Raw genomic sequence first — 24,999 nt, 5'->3', positions numbered from 1 at the left:
CTTGACTCCATGGGATCTGAGCAAAGTAGGAGCTGTGGGGCAAATTGGATGCTCAGTGATGACCCAAGAATGGATGGTGCTGAGGTTGGCAGAATGAGCTCTTTGATGTGTGAGGGCAGCCAGGGAAGAGGTGTGAGTCTCTAATAAAAGGTGCCCCTGGGGGGAGTCCCTAAATACTATCCTTGCTAGTCTGGCCACCTGTAATTGCCTTCTTTCCCAGGCAGAAGCCTACAAATAGGGATACCCCCTGTCTCTAGGTTATCACAACTGAGAAGCTAGCCTAGTGGTAAGTGTTCTGGGTTGAGAATGAGGTGAGGTGGTTTGTGGAGGATACTTTGTCCATACTACCACCAGACCCTTAATGGTGGACAAGGGATTCCATGGGGCATGGGGTGGGAGAGGCAGAGCAATTGATTGCACTAGTGGGGACAAACTTGGAGAAGGGGGTGGGGATATGGAGAGGACGGTCTCAGAGAACAGCTGTCCAGGCTTCTCTGATAGAAAATAAACTCTTGGAGATCAGGAAATGTTTTGGGTTTTGTCTTTGTATTCTCTGAGCCTGGCATAGTACCAGGCACATAGGAATATGGATAAGGATGAGGGCAGACCCTGGATCTGTGGTTTCATTGACACAGGGAATGAGCCTTCTAGTCTTAGAGAGATGCCTGTAACCCTGAGATGTTAAGTGACTTACTGAGGGTCACACAGCCAGGATGTATCTGAGATAGGTATTGAACTCTGGTCTTTCTGGCTCTACCCACTATAACATATCACCTTTCAGGCTGTCTGTAAGTACCAAACACTTAAATTAATGCTTATTGATCATACTCAAGATCTCAGGGTATAGTGAGGATAGTTGTGAAAAAGACTTGGATTTGGTGGCCAGTGCCCAGAGATAGCACTTGCCTTCACATAGCTCCCTCGGCTCTCTTTCCCTGTTCAGTTAGGGAGTGCTCAAGGATGGGTTGAGAGAGATCTGTGAACTCCCTGGCTAGAGCTTGGAGAGGTTAGCTGAGGGGGACAGGGCTGGCCCAAGCAATCCCTGCCTCTCCTCTAGGTTCTGGGGTATCCCCCATCTGCCGGCAAGGGTAAGAGCTTATGGAAAGCCCCTGCTCCCTCCCAGCCTATGGCTATAGCCTCAATAGCGATCCTCTTTGCAGAAGTTAGCAAACGAGCCAGATTAAGAGAGGGTTCAAAGACTTATGGTGCTAGGCTGTTTGTCAGAGAAATATCTCTCCCCCTTAGGGAACAGGGTATGAGTCACCTTGCACGAATGGAAATGACTACTACTTTTCTGGCTAGCTTTGGGGTTTCCTGGCCTGGGATTGGTGATATAGTTATCCCCAAAGGATTTCCCAGTTGGAGAGCTATCCCTTAATATGGTCTGAGAAGGGTGTCCGCATGCAGGAACCCATCTCCCAAGACTCCCTCAAAGTTGTTCAAATCAGAAGGATAGTTCCCCAACATGGTATGGGTTCTGAAGGGGTATCTTAGAACTAGAAGGGACCTTAAAAGTGTGTTCTAGTATCCTGTATTCAGGCATGTAAAAATATCATTATTCATAATTCAGAGATGAGGCAGCTGAGACCAGGGAGGTTGTGACTTGCCCAAGGGAGCAGTGGGGGGAGGACTAGAACCTCATCTCTAGCTGCCCTGTATGAGAATCTTTTCACTGCATCATCCTGCCTTTCATGAGGCTGGAAAGAGAACAATGAGGAAGAAGGGCAGACTTTGGGATCCTCAGCATTCCTAATTCTTACTTATTCCTTGGCTATTATTCCAAGGACCTGAGGGTGAAATGCTAATGGGATTCAATACCTCCAGTGCCCCCTTTAATCATCCCTTCTCTTTTCAGGGAGTCCCTAGGGAGATGGGTGCTGTAGGGCTCCTATTGAGATAAGGTCTTCACAAGGCAAAAATTGCCAGATTTGAGGGAGGTAGGGCCTGGAGTCAGGAACACTTATCTTTGTGAGTTCAAATCTGGTCTCAGACACGTCCTAGCTGTGTGACCCTGAGCAAGTCACTTAACCCTGTGAGCCTCAATTTCCTAACCTGTAAAACAAGCTGAAGGTAATGGCAAACCACTCCAGTATCTTTGCCAAGAAAACCCCAAATGGGGTTTGAAGAGTCAGATACGACTGAAACAACTGAACAACAAAAGGGTTAAGGTCTCTAATGGAGTCAGTTCCCTGAAGCCATGGGCCAAACCCCTTTATAAGTGCTAGGGCCATGGGGGTAGGTAGGAGAATTCTGAGGGAGAACAGAATCTGAAGGGAGAGGCAAAGAGATCATAGAATCATTGAAACTGGGCTGGAAGAGATGTCGGAAATCATTTAGGTCCAGGCTTACCTGAGCAGTAATCTCTTCTATAACACCTGTGATAAGAATTTGGATTAGATTCCTTTCAGTTCTGACTCTGATCTTCAATAGTCATCTGGCTTCTGCCTGAAACCCTCCAATGCCTCATAGTTCCAGTCTGCCTGGGTCTTACTGGATCCCAATCCTGTCATCTAACACGTTGGTATCAAACTCAAATAGAAAAGGAAAGAATCAATAAACCTTACATAAGGATCCTTTTGAGCCACGTATTAACTTAGAAAATCTCTATTAACATTATTTATGTTTTACTATATTTTTATTTATTTTGTTAAATATTTCCTAATTACTTTTTTTTTTTTGGAAGCAATTGGGGGTAAGTGACTTGTCCAGGGTGACATAGTAAATATCTGAGGCCAGATTTGAACTCAGGTCCTCCTGACTCTAAGGCTGGTGCTCTAGCCACTGTACCACCTACTTGCCTCTTCAGTTAAATTTTAATCTGGTTCAGATCACACTTGAGAGGGTTGTGGGCCTCATGTGACCCTGGGCCACATGTTTGATACCTCTATTCTAATATATTAACTATTAACTCCCAACTTAGTGCTATTTGCAAAATTGGTAGGCTTGCCATCTATACTTGTCCAAGTTATTTTAAAACATGTGAGAGAAAATAAATCTAATATGCTTCCTATCTTTACCTGCTACTTGCCAAGTGATGAATTTACTTAACTACGTAGGTTCATAGGCTTATAGATTTAGAGTTGAATTTTTTGGAAACTAATCCAAAATCCTCATTTTACAAATGAGGAAACTGAGGCTGAGTGGTTAAGAGGAAGAGACTTGTCCAAGGTTACATAGGTAGTAAATGACAGAGGCAATATTTAAACCCAGGTTATGATTACAAAGTCGGTGTTCTCCATTTTGCCATGCTAAGGAAGACTTCATGGAAGTATTTAAGCTAGGTTTTGAAGGAATTTGGATGGGAAGGAAGGGCTGTGTGAATAGAACTTCAAATCAAAGTAAAAGCAGACATTAAGGAGTCATTGGGAGGATGCAGGATCCTATGGGAGTGGGTAGAGGCTAAGGGGTATGTGGAAAGGAGAAACTCAAGGGGACTCCTCTTGACCTTAATTCTTTCATAGCCATCTGGGAGAGATGGAGAGATGATTTAGATACTGTTTCTTCCCTTTTAGAGCTTATAGTGTTGTAGGGGGAAATGATGATATCTTAACTTTCTAATGTATTTGGAAAACATGGCGTATTTAGTTTGTATTTATGTTTTAAGAGTTTGTGTTAATGTTTTTATCCCTTCCTTAAATGGTAAGCATCATGACAGCAGGGATCGTGTCTTATCTACACCACGTACCTTCGATTGCCTTAGCATACAGTTTGTGCTTAATAAATGTTTGCTAGGGGCAGCTAGGTGGTGAAGTGAATAGAGCACTGGCCCTGGAGTCAGTAGGACCTGAGTTCAAATACGGGCTCAGATACATAATACTTCCTAGCTGTGTGACTCTGGGCAAGTCACTTAACCCCAATTGCCTCACTAAAAACAAACAAACAAACAAACGAATGAATGAATGAATGAATAAATAAAAATGTTTGCTGTATCGCATGATACGACATGCAGTCATTTGCCCTGCCTGTAGAATAATTGTGTCCTTGTTCCCCAAGTGACCATGCCATTATCGTTGGAGCAAGCTGTGACTGCCATCTTGGATACCTTCCAGAAGTATGCAGCGCGTGGGGGGACAGGTTCAAACTCTCCCAATGCGAGCTGAAAGAGTTGTTGCTGAAGGAGCTGCCCACCTTAACTCCGGTAAAAGGCAATCGGGGGTCGTGGTGGAGGTGGGGGTGAGCTTTTACATCTCATGACTCCTCATTCTTTGAGCTGGAAGCCTTGTGCAGGGTGGGATGGGATGAGAGTGGGGAGTAGGAGGAAGGATCCACATCTTGCAGATCTCTGGACTGGGAGTCAGGAGAGGCAGGCTCCAATCCCAGCTGACACTTAACTGCATGACCTTGAGCAAATCACTTAACCTCTTTCTAAGAGCAGAGGTTACTGAAGCCTAGGGACTCATACATTTATTCGAAAGAAAGGCTGGAATAAAATTCGTTATTCTTGAATTGAAACTCCCCCAAAGTAGGAGTTGCCATCATGATTTAGCATAAGGCAAAAACACAGCACAGAAAATATTGTCATCAGAGCAAGTACTTTGTTATGAAATGCCCTTTGGAAGTAGGTGTGTTCCTACTTCAAAGAGTGTTTTAAGGCGGAAGGAACGAATTTATAGCCAAGGCTGCAACCATTCCATAAAACTTGTGCAGCACAAACCAGATTGAAATGTGATTGGGCAATGATTAACAAAATAAATAAAAATACAATACAATATAGATAATGTTAATTTGTGGTTTTCTAAGTCAATATATGGCCCTCTGAGATCCATTTCTATTTAAATTTGCCACCTCTGTTGTAAGGAAAGAACTTTAAACCTTTCAAGTGCTATATAGATGTGAGATTATTATTAATTAATGATAATAAATGATAGAACAGAATAAGGGATACTTTTAAAAATAAAATTTTAGCATAGTACATTTTTTAATGTCAGAAAATATAGTTTTTTTGTGACAGTATAGGGGAATTTGTAATACATGTAATCCTTAAAGCCTTCAATGGCTAGCCACACTCCTAGGGCCATTTTTAAACATAAGGGACATCCTGCCTAGGGTATACAAATGTCTTGTTCAAGCACTAGACTAGAGCACAGAAAGGACTTCCTGACAATGAAATGTAGTGTTTCTGTACGATGTAGATTAAACAGAACATCAATCGGTCTGAGAGACACTGATGAAAATGATTTGCCCAAGGTCACAACAGGGGCTCAGAGGAAAAGCCAGGAGACCCAATTCTCTTGATGGCTAATCTAATTAATGCTTCTTCTGTTATGTCACTGTGCTGATTCAAGAAAGCCAGGTGATTCTTCCTGTCTCAAACTTTCTTCTTACTCTCTTCCACGTTTCCTCAGACTCGGCTCCGGGAGTGTGACTACAACACTTTCTTGAGTGCGATGGATACAAACAAGGACTGTGAGGTGGATTTCACTGAGTATGTCCGAGCCCTGGCCTGTCTCTGCCTCTACTGCCATGAGTACTTCCGGGACTGTCCCCCTAATCCTCCTTGTCCTTAGTAACCCTATAAGTGGGATGAGTCAGGGATGGGGAATGATAAAATGAATTGATGCATGAGAAAGAGCTGTAACCTGGGTGTTATGTCCCTGTCTGCCTGGAAGTTGTTTTGTAGAAACTGGAGGGTCACTTGTCAGCTCTGTGGAAAACCAGGTTCTCCTTTGAGGATGGATTGGACTACATAGCCATTAAGGTCTCCTAATCTAGACATTCCTTGATCTGTCTCAGCTTTCAGTTTGATTTATGACCCTTAGGAAGGTAATTTCCCTTCTAATCTCCCATCTCTGTTGCTTCCCCTTAGGCCTGTGATATTCTATTATAATTCGAGAATAAACTAAGAAAGTACTTTGGGGAGGTAAAGAGAAGATACAGAGAGATGGTGGGGTTAGCTGGAACAAGGTACCAGGGATGAAATTCCTTTCTTTGTTAATGTGCTCACCACTGTGAATGATCTCTCAATAAAAATGGCTGTTCTTCCAGCATCCTTTGGGGTGGTTTGGTTATTCTTAAAGGGAATGGGGAGTAGGGCTGAGGCTGGGCTTCTTTTGCTACTGAGCCCCAACTGCTCTAATACCTCAAGCTCCAGCTGTGCTCCTAAGGAACTGGGATCCCCTGAGCCTGTGAGGGCAAGCTGAGTGGGTACTTGAAGAACTTGTTAATATTACTAGACGGTTGGAGGTGCCTTTATGGTCTCATTTAGTTCCACTGTCTAGAGGAAGGAGGATCTGGAAGAAGAGGAAGCGGTTTTGAACTTGCAGCAAGAGATTTGTGGTTAGATTTGAGAATGAGAACATGGAGAGTATACACATAGGGTGGAGGTTGGGCCTGAGCAACTAGAGCTGGGGGTCAAATTTCAAGGGGTCCAGTGAATTTGGAGGGGGAAAAATGACATCTTTATTTTCACTAATGTCTAACTGAAATGTAGCATTTCTTTCAATCATTTAAATAATATTATTGTGAAGAAAGGCTTCACCAGATTGTCAAAGGGGTCCATGGCGCCAAAGTAAAAGTTAACAGCTCCTGAACCGGAGGCTTCTGCTCTCCGGGGGGTCTTTGAGAGAGAGGTACTGGTGGTGAGCTGGAGAGGGAGGCTGTGAAGGGGGAGAGCTGAGGCACTTCTCAAATCTGGTTTCAGGAGAACCTCTGGGTTCCAGGGCTTCCACAATGCGTGTACCAGTGAGGCAGAGGGTGGGGCCTGGGTGGGGCTGTCCGTGCCTAGCCTGGGGCTTGGGGAGCTGACAGGGCTGAAATGGTGGCACTAACTGGATTAAGGTTGATGGCCTGTTTTCTTCTTCCTTTGTGGTATACCCCATCCCACCCCTGGCCCAGAGTCAGGGGACAGCATCTTGGGGAGACACCCCTGTGCTCTAGTCTGATAACTGATTATCAGAACTTTGAAGATACTTTATCCCTATCCCATCTCCTGATATGTAACCTCAAGATGCCATCCTCAGTATCCAAGTGTCCCCGTATTCCGAACGTTCCTGTGTCCCCCTCTATTCTGCCACCCCGCCTCACCCCCATGTTCAGTCTTATGTGTTCTCTTTCCCTTGATCCCTGTCACTTAGTCTTGTCCTAGGCACTCATGCGTCCCTCTTTCCCCCTTTAGTATCATTCCAGATGCTCCCCTCCCCATCCCTGACAATCAGCCCCATCCCACATACTCGTGTGTTCCTTCCTTCCTTCATCCCTCCACTTGGGCTCATCCTGGGCACTCAGCCACAAACTCCAGGGGAGAAGAGTACTTGAAGATATTTTTCTTTCCGTGGAGTATTTCCCAAGCATTCTCCAAGTCTTTTTCTCTGGAGTTAGCCTGGCATCCACTATCCTTCTCACATATATCCTGGCTATGTCTGGGATAGCCACACTCTCAGCACAGCTCTGCTCCCCATGAAGCAGAGGGACTGTGGTCCTCTCTCTCACGCCCAGATCAGTCCGTGCTCTGGCTCTTTCTTCCTTAATATTCTAGAAGATTCTTAGCTTTGTAGGAATTTTCCATCCACGTGCTCCCCCTCCCCTTTCCCCTACAACTTAACACAGACTGTATACCCCCCCTCTGATTGTTGTCCCTCCTACAAGGTGGGGTTGAGGGCCTACCCACTCCTTCAGATTGGGGGCTCAAGTCCTGTGGGTACTGTCTGGCTCTACTTTCAGGGTCCTCTCCCTCTGATGGGGGGGGAGTAGTCACTGAAAACTATCCCCATATTAGTGCCTCATCCTGTGTAAGCTCTGCTCACCCACCAGCCAACGTGAGCTTGGAGGTGGAAGAGGCCTTGCTATTGGTCTCCTCTGACCCAGCATCAGGGAGGGGGTGTCCCGGCTCCCCTCCGCCCCTTGCCACAGGCTGGGTTTGGCTAGGGGTATAAATAGTCCACGGCTCAGCCCTCCCAACTGTGTCCCTCTCTCTCTCCCCTCTCTGCATTTCCTCTCGGGTTGGTTTGGTGAGTTATGGTTGACTTGGAGGGGGATGTGGGTGACAGGACCTAGTAACAGAGGAGGCTGAGTGGGGGCCAGATGTGGGAAGTAGATCCAGATGTGAGGAAGCTAGAAAGAGGCTTTGAGGAGGGAGTGGTGAAGAGGGGCAGGTTCAGGTTGTAGAGAGATACCAGGGTGGGGTGGAGGAGTGCCCTAGTGGGGGAGAGATTGCAAGACCATATGGCTTGGGTGCTATGTGCATGCTATAGGTTACATTTCTGCACCTGAACTGCGTGTCTGTCTGTGTCTGCGGCATGTAGGCATGTGTTTCATGCACATACATATGTATTTATGGAGCAGCGTAGTGGCTGTGATCTGAGCTCTCTCTTCTTGACAGAGGGATAGCTCCCATCCTCTCTGTCCACGTCTCTCCTCCCCCTCCTCTCCTTCCCAACTCACCCTCCCTCTGCCTGGCTGTTTTTTTCCATTGTCAGTCCCAGGGCCAGTCTCCAGAAGCAACCGCCCACTCCTGTGCACAGAGCAGAAGAATGGGCTGGGGAGGGCTGAGCTTTGGGGAATGCGTGAGTGAGGGAGTGAGCCAGTGGTGGAAAAACCGAGCTGGAGATTACCATTGCTGGCTTGTTGTTGTTGTGGGACTGGGCACTGAGAGGAGCCTAGGGTGGGGCAGGCATTGTAGAAATAGCTTCCTAGGGCGACCGGGGGAGGGAAAGCAACTAGAGAGGGAACTTCAGGGCAATAGTCCTGGGCAGGGAGGTGGGGACAGAGGACTGGTTTAAGAAACGGTCTGCGATGTGTCCTAAACTTAACTGCATGCAGTGGTAGATGTTCTCTGGTCCCTGAAGAGGGGTAATGTGCCTTGGGGGGTGGGGTGCACAGGAAGACATGGGCCCCACCCTGCCTCAGTTTCCCCACATAAGAGGCTGCCAACCAAGAGAGCTCCCCTGAACCTCCTATGTGGGGAAACTGAGGCAGGGTGGGGCTAGGCATTCTTCAGTCTTTTTGTGCTCTCTCAGGCATGGGGGGGGGCGGTGTTTGCCGATCGCAAGTCTAAGGACCACTCGGCCATCTTTAGGGGCCTCTTCTTTTTATTATCTTACCTTTCTTGGGCCAGGACTAGTTTCTCTGTCCTATCTCTGCCTATGTTTTAGTGTCAGAACAAACGGGCCTCTGGGGTGTGTGCCCTCAGGGTGCGGCGAATCCTGCCCCATTCATGCTTTGCTCTGAGAGGAGCCCAGAAGCCTGCTCTCCAGGGAGGTGTCCAGAATAGTCCAGTCTTAAGGGCAGAAACCAGCTTGGACCCTGGCAGTCCCAGAGTGAAGGGTTCAGAGAGTGGGGTGGGATACTGATGTTCATGCTTTTTTTTAATCTATAAAGTGAGGATGTTGGACTAGATTTAGTGGTTCCCAACTTCTTTGAGTAGGTGCACCCTTTTTCAATGTCAAAAAAATTTCTAGGCCCTCCCCCAAAACCTCATTATAGAAAAAATATAGAATATATAGGAAAAAGAGAATAAACATTAGTATAAGTTGACCCAGAGATAACAACAAAAACTCAGTAACACTTTTGAATGAGCCTACTATAATTGAAAAGTACTAAGATGTATAAGATTTTAATTTTGCTTGCCTACTATATATTATATATCTATTATAGATATATTATCATATATCAATAACATTATATCTATATTATACATGTTGAGTCATTGCAATTACTCAAAGCCCATAGACAGGGAACAACTAAACTAGACAGATGGTCACTGAGGCCTCTTATCTGTGCCCAGAGAAAAGAAATAAGTTGTCCGTGGTCACACAGGTAATAAAGCAGAATTCAAATCCAGATCCAGGGCACTTTCCATTTCATCACATTGTTTTCTAAGCCAGTTAAATTCTGAAGGCTCACCTCCAGAAGAGCAGCTTGCCAGTTGGCCATGTTTTTTGGGCTGCCATAGCAGCGCCCTAAGACTAGGACATTTATTCTACTAAAAGGTTGTCTGTACAGGGAGCCATACCTAGGGTGGGGCATTCTGGGTGATGCCTCAGGTCCTTCAGATGATCACAAAAAACTGAGTCTAGAACCTTAATAAAAAGAATAATGAGTTAAAATGGAAAAATTACTAGTGTGGGTTTCCTCCTAGATTTCTTTTCCCTGCCTCTAACCCTCCTAATGCATTTGTCTTAAAAAGGTGCTGATTTGAGAGCACTTTTCTGGCTTCTCACCCCACTGTTGGGCTTTGTGAAGCTTATTCTGGGCTAGAAAGATGCTGGTTTCAGTTCCGTTTCTATAGGAATCACTCACTATTCATGTTGGCGGAACTGAAAGAACTCATCAGTGGAGGGGGTCCCCAAATGGATGGCATCACTGATTCTTGAAGTAGCCCACCACATTCCACATCCACTCTGCCCTAAATCAATGGGCATCTTCACTTTTCCCCTCCCTAGGTGCCCCTTACGACAGCATCATGACAAGTCCCCTGGAAAAGGCTCTGGACGTGATGGTGTCCACATTCCACAAGTACTCTGGAAAGGAGGGAGACAAGTTCAAGCTCAATAAGACAGAGCTGAAGGAGCTGGTGACACGGGAGCTCCCTAGCTTCTTGGGGGTGAGTATGTGTATGTGTGTGGTAGAATCCACAGAGCTGCTGCTCCTGCCCCCAGCTCTCCTGCCACTCGAGGTGCTTGGTGACCTCATATCCTCGTCTAACTATTATAATTAATTATTATATTAACTATTAGAGCTAATTATTGTAGAGGAAAGGTTTTCAGCCTGGGGTTGGTGAGCTTGGTTTTTTTCATATTTGGATAACTATTTAAGTACAGTTGGTTTCCTTGGTAATACTATGTATTTAATTTTATGCATCTAAAAATGCACTGAGCCTGGAGTCAGGAAGACCTGAGTTCAAATCCATATCTGTATACTTCCTAGCTGTGTGACCCTGGGCAAGTGCCTTAAACTCTGTCTGCCTCAGTTTCCTCAACTGTAAAATGGGAATCATTTACAGCATCTACTTCCCAGAGTTGTTGTGAGGATCAAATGAAGTAATATTTGTAAAGCTCCTGGCACATAGTAGACATTTAATAAATGCTCGTTCCCTTCTCTTCCTTCGATTGTAAAATAAGGGGATTGGACTGGATGGCCTTTGAGGTTCCTTCCTGCCTTAAATCCAGGATGCTGATGAGGTGGTCAGCTCCTTTTTGGGGAACTGTCATACCATCTCTTCTCTCCTTCCTCCTTTTGCAGAAAAAGACAGATGAGGCTGCTTTTCAGAAGCTCATGAGCAATCTGGACAACAACAGGGACAACGAGGTGGATTTCCAGGAGTACTCGGTCTTCCTGTCGTGCATTGCCATGATGTGCAATGAATTCTTCGAGGGCTATGCTGACAAGCTGCCCAGGAAGAAATAAAGGGGAGCAGTGGTGATAGTGGGGGATGGGAAAGGGAAAAGAGGGAAGCTCTTGTGGGAGGGGGAAGGGGGAATCTTGGGAGAAACTACAGGGTCATAAGTATCCTCATGGAGCCTGAGGTGGGCAGATTACCATCCTGGGTGATGCTGGAGCACATTCAGGTCATTGAGTAGAGCCAATAAAGGTTTATTACAAGAATGTCTGCTGCTGTTTGGGGAGTCTTTTTGGTGGATGTTGGGTGGGTCAGTTTGCTTGGTTTTCCAATAAAGAGACTGGAGAAGCAGAGAGATCTGTATAGTCTCCTGGGAGCTGACTTTAGGAGCTTTTAAAATTTTGGTGGAGGCTGATGTGAGTTGGCAGGAGTGGGGCTCGGGGAGGAGGGATTCAGGAAAGAAGAGTCTTGGGAAACAGGTGCCCAAAGAGCAGATGGTTCATTGGCACCTGTGAGATAATTCACAGAGGGTGAATTCTGGGAAGGATCTTGGAGGTCATCTCATTCACTTTACAATGGAAGACTGAGGCTCAGAATGGTTTATAGATTCATAGGGTGCTAGAACTGGGAAGGACCTTCAGAGGTCATTTGGTCCAAACCTTCTGGAGCCCAGACAAGATTCCTGCCTCAGTACTCTTTCCATCTCATTCCTGTCTCAATGCTCTTTCCATAACACCCCCAAGAACTTTTGAGTAGCACGGGAATGAGCAAGTAGAAAATTTGAGAGCATGGAGGTGAGACCAGAAAAATTGAAAACCACAGTCCTGAACAACCGCCATGAATTAGACATGTGGAGAGAGATTTCAATTCAACTTTTTTCCTCGAGTCCCCTGTGTTGCCACCATCCTCCTTCTCCCCACATTCCTGAGCCCTCTTCTAACTCAGGGTCGTATTGAACATCACATCTGTTCTTGGTTCTAGGTGTGGTATGTTGTTGAGAAGCCCTTGGGGGTGGTGAACGTTGGGAGTCAGGAGAAAGGGGAGCCTAAGCCCTGGCTTAGGTTGGGGGAGGGAAGAATGTGCTGAAGATAGCTATTTCCCAGCATGCGCTTGGGCTTTCATTTGGGATAGAAAAAGATAGATAGAAAAATTTTTCATCTACTTCGTTCCTGACCTGCATCACTGGCCTTGCCCCTTCCTCTACTTCTTCTTCTAACGTTTGCTCTGAATCATAGAAATGCTTAACCCTTTTCTGTCTAAAGCAAGAACAGAAAGAGACCTGAGCCAGAGCTGTCCCCAGTGATACCAGAAGGGGATGTGGAACAGCATTCCTGAAAATTGTCTTGGGATGAGATTTGTAGCCTGGAAACTGACCCTGGAATTGTGTGCCAGCTGAGAGGGAGGTCAACTGAGAGGTCAGAAGGGAAGGAAAAGAAGAGATCAGAGGAGAATTTCCAATGGAACAATTTAGAGAAGAGTCTCACAGGATCATAGGAACCAGGGCTCAAAGGGACCTTAAAGATTGTCTGGTCCAACCTCCTCATTTTATAGATGTGGAAACTGAGGCTCAGAGAAGCAGAGAGAGACAGGGAATTTTGAGTCTGGAGTCAGCTGAGATGGGGAAAGAGGTGAGGAATAATTACAATATGGTTATAGGCTATAAGCTAAAAGGTCATTAACTGCTGTGTGAGATATTAGGGTTAGAAATAAGGAAGCCTGAGGACCATTAGACATCACATGAGGACCAGGGGATGTTAAAAGGAGCTGAGGCCTTAGTTTTACTTTCTTTTTACTCTTGGTTAAGGTTAAGGTTAAGGTTAAGGTCTATCTTGTCTGAAGGTCAGAGACCCGCTGAGGGGACCTCTCAGCTATTTCTCCTTTTTCCTTGCTATCATTTTTTCCCTTTTTCCCCACCTTAAGTGTGGGAGAATGGGTGACCCTAGTCTGTCTTTCCAGAGTCCTCTCTTACTATTTAGGATTTAACAATAAAGGCTTATGATCCTGTAGTCTTACTTATGGGCATGGTCTCCTTTACTGCTTCCTTCACTCTTCCACCAGAGATGCTGTTGCTCTTAGCCAACCCTTTCCCAGCCTCTGCAATCCACCCTTTTGCATCATTCTGTTTCTAAACTGTGCTTTGAAAACTCCTATCACCGAGCAACCAATCCCTGGTCTCCCTCTCCAGTCCTGGTGCCTGATCCCTGGGAGTAAAGGGCCAAGGGGAGGGGGAGAGGATTGGTGAGAGAGTAACAAGGAACTAATCAAGGTAGATGCTTCTCATGCCTACTCTCTCCCCACCTCCAACATTCAAACTCTTTTTTTCTCCCTCCTCCAGTCTTGCCCCGCCCTAAATTTTTTTTTTTTTTTGCCTAGGCAATGGGGTTAAATGACTTGCCCAGGATCACACAGCTAGTAAGTGTTATGGTCTGAGGTTGGATTTGAACTCAGGTCCTCCAGAATCCGGGGCCGGTGCTCTATCCACTGCACCACCTAGCTGCCCCTACCCTAAATCTTTTTACTCTGTTCCAGAGACCCTGCCTAGCGTTAGGTACGACTGACTATTCTGAAACCTTGTTTAGTATTTGGGCTCCCACCCTGACACTCAGCCCTTATTTATGACAATCTTCTATCCTCTACCTTTACCCTTATCCCCTATAATGTCCTTCCCATCTCTGATACCAAGACCCCTATTTAACATTTCTTTTAATAAAGTCTTGGTAGGGTTAGGGAAAAACAAAAACAAAACTAAACTAAAAAAATAAAAAAATATATCATATGTTTTAGAAAATTTCAGCTCTATGGTCAGCCTTCAATGTACCACTCTGACCTGTACCAGGAATCCTTTATGCTCAGCCCTATCCCCTGCCTCATTTCAAGTTCTGTGGGTCCTTCGGAGATACGGAGATAATAACACATTTCTGTTGTGCTTTAAGATTTAGAGAGCACTAGACTTGGAGTCAGAAAACTTGGCTTATGACTTCCTATCTGTGTGACCTTGGCAAGTCACTTCACCTATGAGGGCTTCAGGGCACAGTGGATAAACCACTGAGCTTGGAGTCAGGAAGACTCATTTTTGTGAGTTCAGCTGTGTCACCCTGGGCAAGTCACTTAAACCAGTTTGCCTCAGTTTCCTCATCTGTCAAATTGGCTGGAGAAGGAAATGGAAAATTGCTCCAGTACCTCTGCCAAGGAAACCCCAAATGGAGTCAGGAAGAGTTGAACATGACTGAAGGACTGAACCACCACCACCACAACAAAATATGAGGGATTAGTCCTTCGAGGCCTCTTCCTGCTTTAAAATCTATGCTTCTATAATTCTGAGACAATCCTGTCAGGTAAATGGTGCAAATTCTACTGTCCTTATTTTGCAGATCTGGAAACTAAGGCTCAGAGAGGTCCCAGGATCATAGGATCACAGATACAGAACTGTAAGGTCACATAGCTAGAAAATATCAGCACCAGGATTCCAACCAGGGTCTATACCTTACATCAGGTTAAGCCCTTTCCCCCACTATACCACGATGCTCTTCCTGTGACTTACAGAGATTGACTCAGGAGAGAAGCTCTGCTTAATACCCAAGAGGGCACATGCCAGTCTGAGCCTAGTCTCCTCTTTCTACCCCGCTTGTAAACAAAGAAAAAGCCATGGGGTCCTTGGTTCCTCTTCCCAAGAGATTGAGGCCCGAGCCTTTCCGTGTCTCCTTCCCCCTTCTCATTGGCCCTTTCCCATCCTGAGCTCCCTGGAGTCTAAGCAGAGGTAATAAAGCTAGAGAATAAGCCTGGGCTTTATTTCTTCCCGTCTCCTCAGATTCACTGGTCGATTTGGTTTCATTGGGTAAGTCTTCACTCGACATCCCTAGCTTGGCTTGGGTGGCTATATGGAGGACAGGAGTTTTTTCCTGGGAGACTTACAGGGTAGAGGGGTTAGTGTTCAGGGGATGGGAGGCTAGAGGCAGCAAACCCTGCTTAGTAGGAGAAAGAGCTTGGATTTGGGGTCAAGAGATGTGAGATCATCTGAGGCTCTGATGATTAGGAGGTGTCTGACCCTGGGCAAACAGCTTCCACTTTTCTGAGCCCCATCTGCAAAATGGGTTACAAAGATACTGAAGTTCAGACAAGTGAAGTGACTTCAGTGCCTAAGGTCACACAGCTAATTAGCAACAGATCTGGGTTTAGGAGAAAAGGGGAGGCTTAGGGGTGATGGGGGTGAAGAAATGATGAAGAGGGAGCCAGGTAGGCACAAGATGGAAATAGGAGGGGTCTTTTGGGGATCGTCTGTATAGGGGGAAACTCTCCCTCTTGTAACCCCAGAGAGCCCTCTAGCTCATCGACTCAGCTTCTTTGGGGAAATCAAATCACCTCAGTTCCTGTATGGTTACCACCCTAACCTCCCCAGAGGGGAAGTGATTTTCAAACCTGAGCCATGGCAACTAGACATACCCTTTGCTTCCTCCTTGCCCTGGGGTTTGCTTCGATTCTCCCCTGGCCCAAGGTGATGGAATCAGGAAACTCCACCTCCAGGCTTCTCCTGGAGAGGCCATTCCCCCTCTTGGAAATGACCTTCCCCTGGAAACCTTACCCAGTACTTTGTGTTGCAGCTCTCTGATATGCTTACCGTATAATACTGTATAGTCTAGTTATTTGTTTGAGTCATAGGCTCCTGCTAGGTCATGAGACCCAAGGGAGGGGAAGCAGTGTGGGAAAAGGTGAGGGACTCAGTCTTATCTCCCCTCATCTTTCATAGCCTCCCATATCTCCCCCAGCATCGGCATAGCACAGAGCTCTGCATATTTTTTACCTGTTTGTTTTTTGGTCTGGGCTTATGATTTCATCTGTATGGAGAACAACTCCCTTCAATAAGCACATCAGCAACTTCTCTGTCGATCGCAGTTTTAGAGCTGGAATTCTTAACCTTTTTTAGTGTCTTGGCCCCCTTTTGGCAGTAGGCTGATGGTCTACGGATCCTTTCTCAGAATAACATTGTTAAATGCATAAAAGCAAGTACATAAGATTAGAAAGGAGGCTAGTTACATTGAGATAGAGTTAACAAAATAAGTTTTAAAAATAAGTTCACCAGGGGTGGCGCAGCTAGGAGACGCAGTGGATAGAGCACCAGCCTGGAGTCAGGAAGACCTGAGTTCAAATTTGGCCTTAGACGCTCACTAACTGTGTGACCCTGGTCAAGTTACTTCATTGACTTAAAAAAAAAAAGGAAAAAAAGAAGTTCACAGATCCCAGGTTAAAAACTCATGGCTTAGAGAATTGCCTAGGGAATACTACAAAATTGACTTATACAGGGCTTATATGTGCTAGAAGCAGATCTTCCTGATTCTAAGGCTGGATCCCTATTTGTCATGATAAACTGCCTCTGCACTTAGTAGTTTTTTTTTTAATATTTATTTGAATGATTAATGAGTTAAGGAAAGGTATCTCTCTCTTCTCCCCTCCTATCTCTCTCACCTCTGACTCTTTCCCCCTCCTCTACCATCACTCTCCTTATCAGCCTGCTTTCTTCTAGCTTTCTGTGTCAGAGACAGGAGACCAGTTTGCAAGGTCTGACTACCTCTCCCCTACCTCCTCCCTATTGCTCTCTCTCTTCATCCCTGCTGCTTTTGTGCTCATGGTTCAGTATCGTCAGGACTTTCTCCTTGTCCCCCACATCCACTCTTTGCAGACTTCTTGGTTGATGAATCAGAGACCTGGGCATAGATGGGAGGTGACTCCCGAGTAACTCACTCCTTGCACTGGGTGGGGCAGAGAGGGAATGGTCATACCCTTATTCTCCGCTTTATACTAAAACTGTGCATCCCTTCTTCTCCACTTGAGACCATCCCCAGGTTCTCCCCTTCTCCCACCCCCTCAAATGTATCCCAGATGTGAGACTGCATGCTCCTGTGCCAATCAGTTCCATTTTTTCACAGCCATAGAAGCTGGGGAGTTCTGTCTTATGTCTTGTTTCAGTCCATCCTATTATAACTGAATCCATTTTCATGTGTGTGTGTGTGTGTGTGTTTGAATCTGGAGGAAGTTTCCTCTTGGGTTTAGCTTAAATCCCTTAGAATAGCATTCTTTCCTCCCCTCTCTTTTCTCTTTGTTTTTCAGATCTGAAAGTCTTGCTGGAATGGAGACTCCTCTTGAGAAGGCCCTAACCACCATGGTCACCACTTTCCACAAATATTCGGGAAGGGAGGGCAGCAAATTGACCCTGAGCAGGAGAGAATTGAAGGAGCTGATCAAGAAGGAGCTATGCTTGGGGGAGGTGTGTTCTCTCATCTCAAATGAGCTAATGAATGGAGACACTGATAGTACTTTATTGTCCTACCTTTCATTACTCAGGTGGTCTACAAACCTCTACTCCAACCAGATTCAAGACTGATCATCCCCTTGTCCTGAATCCAAGAGGGGATGCATTCGGTGGAGGAGGAGATAAGACCTGGCCCTGAGTGACCCCCCAGTTTGATGAGAAGAGATTAGTCTCTGCTCTTATGGAATTTCCAGTCTAATAGCTGTGAGGTGGGGGAAGATGGTGGGTAGTCTGGGACCTTTCTATCTGATGAGGAAGACACAGTCCTGCCTGCAGAGAGCTCCTACTCTGATGAGGAGACATTGTTGCTACCTTTTGGGAACTCTGTCTTATGGGGACACAGGATACAACTCTAGGCCTCAGAAAGAGACACAAATACAGAAAGAAAAAGGCAAATACACCAGTGCTAGGGTAAGGAGGAAGGAATTCAGAGGAACAGGTTGAGTAATTTCAGGTGAATTAGGGAAGGCTTCTGGGAGAAGAGTGTGAGGTAGTATTGGGAAAGACGGACCGTGACGGGGGCAGTGGCCTGTGTAAAATCGGAGCTCAGACAGAAGGAAGTGAGGGTCAGGGAGAACAGGGTGGATTCGGTTGGTAGGTTTGGCGGGCCATGGGAGATGAAGCGGAAGAGGATATTATGGGTGGGAGTGGGGAACAGGAGGAGGAACCAGGCTAGGAGAGACCTTGAAGAAAGGCAGAACAGCCTGATTTGATAAGAGATAAAGGAGTCATTAGATTGCATTGATAGTAGGACTAATAAATCCTACCGGTCTATTATACTCTGAGCTAGTAGACCTTTGCCCTTTCCCTGGGGAGTACACTCTAATCTTCCCTGCCCTATTCCTCATCTGTTAAATAAGGGAAGTGGATTAGATGGTCTCGTGTAGAAGCTAGTTCTTTTCTAGTGCTAGGCCTCTAGAACAGATCCTTTCTATTAGGTAGTGGAATGTAGTTTACTTTTTTTTAAAAGGGTGGTAGACTAGTTTTTCTAATCTGAGTTGGCTTTGCCTTCCCTGAACAATGAATGTTTGTGGGTAAACATGGAACCTGGAGATGAGAATAGAGTGAGGGAGAGAAAGAGAGAGAGAGAGAGAGAGAGAGAGAGAGAGAATACATATATATATATATGTGTGTGTGTGTGTGTGTGTGGGTGTGTGTGGGTGGTCTCTAAAACTCTCTACTATCACTCTCTGTCCCCTCTTAGAAAATGCAGGAGAGCGGCATTGATGAACTGATGAAAAGCCTGGATCGGAACAGTGACCAGGAGATTGACTTCAAGGAGTATTCTGTGTTCCTGACCACACTGTGTATGGCCTACAATGACTTCTTCTTGGAAGAAAATAAATAAGTGAATGATAGGCCACTGTCCTGGGGGCTAACCTTCCCAGTACAGCCCCTCATTAGGGCCTTCATTCCCATCCCACCCCTCCCCAATTATTGATAATGGGACTAATAAATCCTCTGGGTCTATTTTACCTAGAGCTAGTAGACCTTTACCCTTTCCATGGAGGGTACACTTTAAATCTTCCTTGCCTTACTTTCTTTCTTTTTCTTTCTCTCTTTTTCTCCCTCCCCCCTACCTTCCTTCCTTCCTTCCTTTTTTGGTCTGGACCTGTGATCTTATGGGTATATACCAAATGCAGATCAGCAACTCACCTGTAATTTAGAGTTGTAAAGAGCTATCTAGAGCCCTGAGAAGTTGTGACTTGCCCACGGAGTTGGCTAGCATGTCAGAAGCAGGATTTGAATCCAGGTGTTCCTATCTCCAAAACCAGCCCTTTCTATCCACTAGACTAGACCATACCGCCTCTCCTGTTCTCATTCTTTTTGAAAATGTTTATCAACGCATTTTTTCATCCACCATCATTTCCCAACGACTCTCCCTCTTTACCCCTATATAATCCTCCCTATTAAATGTTCAAATTATTTATTTAGTACTTTATTTTCCTCCAATTACATGTAATCCTCCCTATTAAAAAAAGAAACATAGTTAAGAAAGCAAAACAATGCATCGGTAGGGATTGACAATGTATGCCTTATTCTATCAAACAATCAATCAATAATCATTTATTAAGTGCCTACTATGTGCCAGGCCCTCTGTACCTGTAGTCAGAGGAGTCTGTTATACAAGGAAGGGAGGTTTGTTTCTTCATCAGTCTTCTGGAATCAAGATCACTCCACCCTCACTCTCCAACCTTCCTTTCCAGAAGCAATTCATTCTCTTTCTCCCTCCTGCAGATAAATAAATGTGTTTCACTTCAAGGTGTTTTGGGGTTGATTGATGACTGAAGGGAGGGTGGCAGGCACTCAGGGCATAGATCTTGATGAGGAGGGGGAAGGGAGAGGTCTCTTCAGTAATGTTTCGCTGTTTAAAGCTTCTGAAATTTCACCTTCATAGGTGTGGGTACTTCCCTCGCTTGTGCATATTGCAACCCTTTCTGATTCTTACTGGACAGTCTTCAAGAGCTGCTGCAGCCCCATAGCCACTCTGAACCATTCATAGTGTAGAACAGAAGAAGAGTGTGAGGTAGTATTGGTAGTATTCCCCGAGGTCAAGGACTTTCCATTTGTCTTTGTGTCCCAATACCTAGCACAGTGCTTGGCACAGATGATCACAGATGTGAGAGCTAGAAAGCACGTTTGTTGTTCAGTTGTGTCCAACTCTTCATGACCCCATTTAGGGTTTTCTTGGCAGAGATACTGGAGCAGTTCACTATTTCCTTCTTCAACTCACTTTACAGATGAGGAAACTGAGGCAAACAGGGTGAAGTGACTTGTCCAGGGTCCCACAATTAGGAAGTGTCTGAAGCCAGATTTTAATCCATGAAGATGAGTCTTCCTGACTCCAGGCCCAGCACTCTATCCATTGTGCCACGTAGCTGCCCACTGAGAAACACTTTAGAGGTCAAGTCCAGACCTTTGATTGTACAGATTAAGAAAATGAGGCTGAGAGAGGTTAAGGGACTTGCCTAGGGTTATGCAGCATCTGAGGCTGAATTTGAATGAAGGCCTTCCTAACTCCAAGCCTAGTGTTCTACTGCTGTGCTGAGACACACTGTAATCACTTAATAGATGTGTGATGAATTAAATTGACTGGTGCTTTCAATGACAATTCTGTTCAACAGACATTTACTAAATGAAACAGTACTTTGCCCTTAGGGAGCCTGCTAGGGCGATATTACATGTTCACAGTTAATATAAGGATGTTAAGGAGTTGGGCCGTGTTGGGGAAGAGAAAGCAAAAATGATGTGGTCTCTTGTCCTCAAGGAATTTAGATACTATTGAAGGATATAACACACATATACACACACATACAACACGCGCACACACACACACACACACACACACACACACACACACACACACGCGTTAGTAAATACAAGGATATTTAAGGAGGGAGAGAGCCCTGACAACTTGTAGGGCAGGTAGGTGGGAATCAGAGAAGGTCTGTTATATGAGATACTAACTGAGGCCTCATAATAAGCTTAGAGATTGGTAGAGATCCTGAGGTCCTTGAGGGCAGGGACTGTCTTTTGCTTCTTTTTGTAACTTGAGTGCTTAGCATAGTGCCTGGCACATAGTAGTCATTTATTAAATGTTTATTGAATTGAATTGCAAAGTATCAATATTCCCATTTTACAAATAAAAGATCCAAAGCCCACTGAGGTTAAGTGACCTGCCCAAGGTCTTCTAGATAGTATCAGAGCTGAGAATCAAACCCAGGTGTTCTGGCTTCAAATCTGGTGCTCTTTCTACTATACCCCAAGAATATCAGGGCATCTGAGTTCTTATCCTACCTCTCCCCATGCCTCCTTCTGCCTCTGCCCTGTCCCTGTGCCTGTTTGGAAAAGTCCCAAGCAGGGGAAGTCACCAAACCAACTCCAGAAAACCTACTGTTTTCCTCTTCTATGAAATGGGGAGACCAGTTCCAGCTCTGCAGCCCCAAGCTTCAGAGAAAACAGGAAATGAAGAGAAATCAGAGGATAAAGTTCCTTGAAATGAAATGTTCCATGGAAAAGCCTCCTATAATTATAATGGACATGCTGTCATGATTGTGATTATGATTATATTATGATTACATGAAACACACCGTTTTTCTAGCGCTTGACATAACTGTTGAGGTCAGAGTTTGTCTTCAGGCTTCTCCCTCCCCCACCTGCAGCCTCCCCAGTTAGGACCTTCTTCAAAGATGCCCTACTACTGCTGTTTTCCCCTCTCATTTCCCACACTTGCTAGCTTAACCTCTATGAACTCAGTTTTCTACCTTGGTGGGCTTGTTCTGTGGAAAATAGTCTGCAAATCTTAGAACACTGTAGAAATTAGTTGCTGCTGCTATGATTGTTATTCTCCACCCCACGCCACCCCTGCAAAACAAAAAGAAAGAAAGAAAAAAGAAAAGCCTGGCTTTCAGAAATGTTCTGACATACTCAGCTATGGGTAAATGTCTAACAAGGCTTAACATCTTACTCCTCCTAAAGTCTTAGGTCAAAGGTCTAATGGTGGGATATCTGGAGAGGAGGAGGGTTTTTTATTTCTTTTTTTTGACCGGGGTCTTTCCCTGGGGCCTCCTCCACTTGCAGGTATGGCTGAACCTGAGCGGGTTGTCAAATCCTGAATTCTTTTCTCTCCTTCAGACACATACACCCATACACAGTCTTTTCACGGGGCACACAGCAAGGACGCCAAAATCCATTTGTGGGCAATGGTCACATCAGTCGCACCCGTGGTGGGGTGGAAGGTAGGCATATCCAGAGTTAACACCAGGATGGGTGGAGAAGTAACACAGGTGATTTTCCTCACGCCATTTCACAGGTGGAAAAACTGAGTTCTTTAGACTAGCCAGAGAGCTCCGGCCAGACACCAAGAGGGAGAGGCTGCTCGGGAGCTTTGCTCTCCCAGCTCGGTCTGGATCTCTTGGGTACAGCCCACTTTTCTGCCCCAGGACAGCGCGAGCTAGAATGCGCCCGAAATGCTAGGGTAGGAGGCTCAAGCAGGGGAGGGAAGAGCATAGTTACGGAAGCAGGCGAAGGCCTGGCCTGGGGTGCGGTGTGGTGGAGGGGGGCCCCCCCTCCCCTAGTATGACGGGGCGTGGGGAAGGTGGGACCTCGGAGGGCCCGCCCTCGGGTCAGAAGGAGTGGGGGTAGGGGCCCCACGGCAAGGGGCTCAGACTATAAGAGTGGCCGGACAGTGACCCATCCTATCCTTGGGGGTCCACTTTTCTTCTCTGCTTTTCTCTGCCTTTGGTGAGTTCTTTCTCTCCCATCGGGACTGTGCCCAGCCCGCTCTCCGTTGATGCTCTGGTCTCTCTCTGCCCAGGACGTGCCCTGTCCTGGCCTCTCATCCTCCTCCTGGGTGGTCACTGTAGATTTCTTCCCCACCCTGGCTTTGTACTCCAGTGGCTGCTGAGAGCTCCCAGGTGGTGGGGTCACATCTCTTTGGGGATCCCTGCCTAGTGATGCCGCAGGGGCACGGGAGGAGCAGGGGATAGGGTGCCAGGGTTGGGATGAGCTAGAGTTAGATCCCGGTATGTAATTTTCTGGTTATGTGTAAGGGTTTGTGTTGCTGGATGATGAGTGTGTTCGGCAGTGTGACTATGTGGGTGTGATCATGACTGCGATGTAGTGGTAGAGGAAGAAATACGGCACTTGGGCATCAGGAGACCTGGGTTTGAGACCTAGCTCTGCCACAAATTAATTGTGTGACCTTGGAGGAGTCACTGCAGTTCCTCAGTCTGTAAAATATCAGAATTGGAACTGATGCTTTCTAAAGGAAACCTTTAAGGGAAAAATTCCTTAAAGCTTTAACAATCTAGGAGTGTGTGGTTAGAGAGTGTGTGGGCTGGCTTGAATTTGGAAGTTCCTTGGTCTGACTCCTTTCTCTCTTCTCTTGGACTCACCTAGCTGGTCAAATCCATGCCCCCATTTACTAAGTCCGGGATGAAGGAGTAGCCCAGCCTGTCGTCTGGGACTCTCTTCTCCCAGTCTACCCAATCTGATTTAGGCTTCTAAAAATCCCACTTACCTCTGCTATGCCCAGCCCTTTGGGCTTCTCACCTTCTCAGGCTTTTAAATCTAGGATTGTGGTCGGTGTCCGGTAACTGAAAGAGAAAGGCCCATCCCCTTGGCCTGGGGCCAAGGTGAACAACGATTCTTTGGTTCCTTCTCCCTCCCCCACCCATTCCTCTCTTCCTTTGTGGTTCCCAGCTCCCTCAAGTCTACCTGGCAGCTATGGAGGGCGTGGGTGTTCTGAATGAAGCTATTTGTGTTGTTATCGGCGTCTTCCACAAATATTCAAGCAGGGAGGGTGACAAGAACACTTTGAGCAAGAAGGAGATGAAGGAATTGATCCAGAATGAACTCCTTGGATCTGTTAGTATCTCACCCCTGACTCCGGGGCCAGGTCTTGCTTTTCTTCGCTCCACTTTCCCTTTTTGACTAGGCCCTGCCTCTGCCCCACCCAGTCTTTGCTCCTTCTGGAACCCATTTAGGGTGGGGCAGGGCTGGGTGGAGGTGGGGTGGGGAGCCAATTATCTCTTGTCGTCACCAGGTTCCTGAAAGGGGGGAGGGAGGAAGGGGATGGAGGATGGGAGAGTAGGTCCTGGAGAATTGAAAGTGATGGACAATTCCCACTGGAACCATAGCTCTCAGTCATTCCAGATATGCCTAAATCTGAGATCCCTGTCTTTTGTTTCCTTAATTAAGAAGTAGTGGGATAGGAGACAAAGCAAAAGAAAGAGACTGGGATTTAAAAAAAAAAAGAAATGGGTGGAATGGGGAATGTCCCAGATCAGAGAGAGCAGGATAAAGCAACAGGCAACAGTGCCCCCTGTTTAGGAGAAGGCTGTGAGGTTGAGGGTAGTAGTGGAAGGAGGCTAACAGAGGGAGGGGAAACCCCTAGGGGGGAAAAAGGAGGTCCCTTTAATAGAGTTTGGATTTCTCACTCTGTCATATTAGAAAATAGAAGATGCAGATGTTGCAGCACTGATGAACAGTCTGGACCAGGACGGAGATCAGGAAGTCAACTTCCAGGAGTTTTTCTCCTTCCTGGGAGCCTTGGCCATGCTCTACAATGAATTACTGAAGGGAGAGTAAATAGGCTGAAGAAAGGGAAACCAGGCTGAGGGTGCTGCCCCCTGCAGTCCCTAGCTGACCTGCCACAGCAATGGGTACCTGGTGGGGGTTTTGTGTATTAAATAAAGTCTGGAACTGTGTTTTGGTCTCTTTCTGATTCTTGATTCCTGACATGGCCGCAGTTTGTTTAGTCTCTTCACCCATAACTCTTTCTTTCTTTCTCTTCTTTCTTTCTTTCTTTCTTTCTTTCTTTCTTTCTTTCTTTCTTTCTTTCTTTCTTTCTTTCTTTCTTTCTTTCTTTCTTTCTTCTCTTTCTCTCTTTCTCTCTTTCTCTCTTTCTCTCTTTCTC

General features: G+C 46.0%; 3 protein-coding genes across 3 annotated transcripts; all 3 read left to right on the top strand.

The window, feature by feature from the left end:
• Positions 1–7,839: 7,839 nt before the first annotated feature.
• Positions 7,840–11,541, top strand: LOC110212138 (protein S100-A4). Its single transcript, XM_020992005.2, has 3 exons — positions 7,840–7,946; positions 10,380–10,540; positions 11,179–11,541. The coding sequence occupies exons 2-3, from the start codon at positions 10,400–10,402 to the stop codon at positions 11,341–11,343; spliced, it is 306 nt and encodes a 101-aa protein (XP_020847664.1). The 5' UTR covers positions 7,840–7,946; positions 10,380–10,399; the 3' UTR covers positions 11,344–11,541.
• A 4,919-nt stretch (positions 11,542–16,460) lies between these two features.
• Positions 16,461–19,807, top strand: S100A5 (S100 calcium binding protein A5). Its single transcript, XM_020992001.2, has 2 exons — positions 16,461–17,534; positions 18,784–19,807. The coding sequence occupies exons 1-2, from the start codon at positions 17,397–17,399 to the stop codon at positions 18,925–18,927; spliced, it is 282 nt and encodes a 93-aa protein (XP_020847660.1). The 5' UTR covers positions 16,461–17,396; the 3' UTR covers positions 18,928–19,807.
• A 2,895-nt stretch (positions 19,808–22,702) lies between these two features.
• S100A6 (S100 calcium binding protein A6) lies at positions 22,703–24,790 on the top strand. The gene is made up of 3 exons (XM_020992002.1): positions 22,703–22,823; positions 23,784–23,948; positions 24,534–24,790. The coding sequence occupies exons 2-3, from the start codon at positions 23,808–23,810 to the stop codon at positions 24,669–24,671; spliced, it is 279 nt and encodes a 92-aa protein (XP_020847661.1). The 5' UTR covers positions 22,703–22,823; positions 23,784–23,807; the 3' UTR covers positions 24,672–24,790.
• The last annotated feature ends 209 nt before the right edge of the window (positions 24,791–24,999 follow it).

The sequence above is a fragment of the Phascolarctos cinereus genome, unplaced genomic scaffold (genome assembly GCF_003287225.1).
Source record: "Phascolarctos cinereus isolate Bilbo 61053 unplaced genomic scaffold, phaCin_HiC Scaffold_5;HRSCAF=322, whole genome shotgun sequence".
Taxonomy (NCBI): domain Eukaryota; kingdom Metazoa; phylum Chordata; class Mammalia; order Diprotodontia; family Phascolarctidae; genus Phascolarctos; species Phascolarctos cinereus.
Note: the sequence above shows the minus strand (reverse complement) of the source record. Positions and strands in the feature narration are given on the sequence as shown.

Excerpts from the sequence above, each read along its gene's own strand:
- LOC110212138 (XM_020992005.2), top strand. The coding sequence starts at position 10,400 with ATGACAAGTCCCCTGGAAAAGGCTCTGGACGTGATGGTGTCCACATTC. Across the intron at positions 10,541-11,178 it reads AGCTCCCTAGCTTCTTGGGG|AAAAAGACAGATGAGGCTGC; the intron begins GTGAGTATGTGT and ends CTCCTTTTGCAG.
- S100A5 (XM_020992001.2), top strand. The coding sequence starts at position 17,397 with ATGGAGACTCCTCTTGAGAAGGCCCTAACCACCATGGTCACCACTTTC. Across the intron at positions 17,535-18,783 it reads AGGAGCTATGCTTGGGGGAG|AAAATGCAGGAGAGCGGCAT; the intron begins GTGTGTTCTCTC and ends GTCCCCTCTTAG.
- S100A6 (XM_020992002.1), top strand. The coding sequence starts at position 23,808 with ATGGAGGGCGTGGGTGTTCTGAATGAAGCTATTTGTGTTGTTATCGGC. Across the intron at positions 23,949-24,533 it reads AGAATGAACTCCTTGGATCT|AAAATAGAAGATGCAGATGT; the intron begins GTTAGTATCTCA and ends CTGTCATATTAG.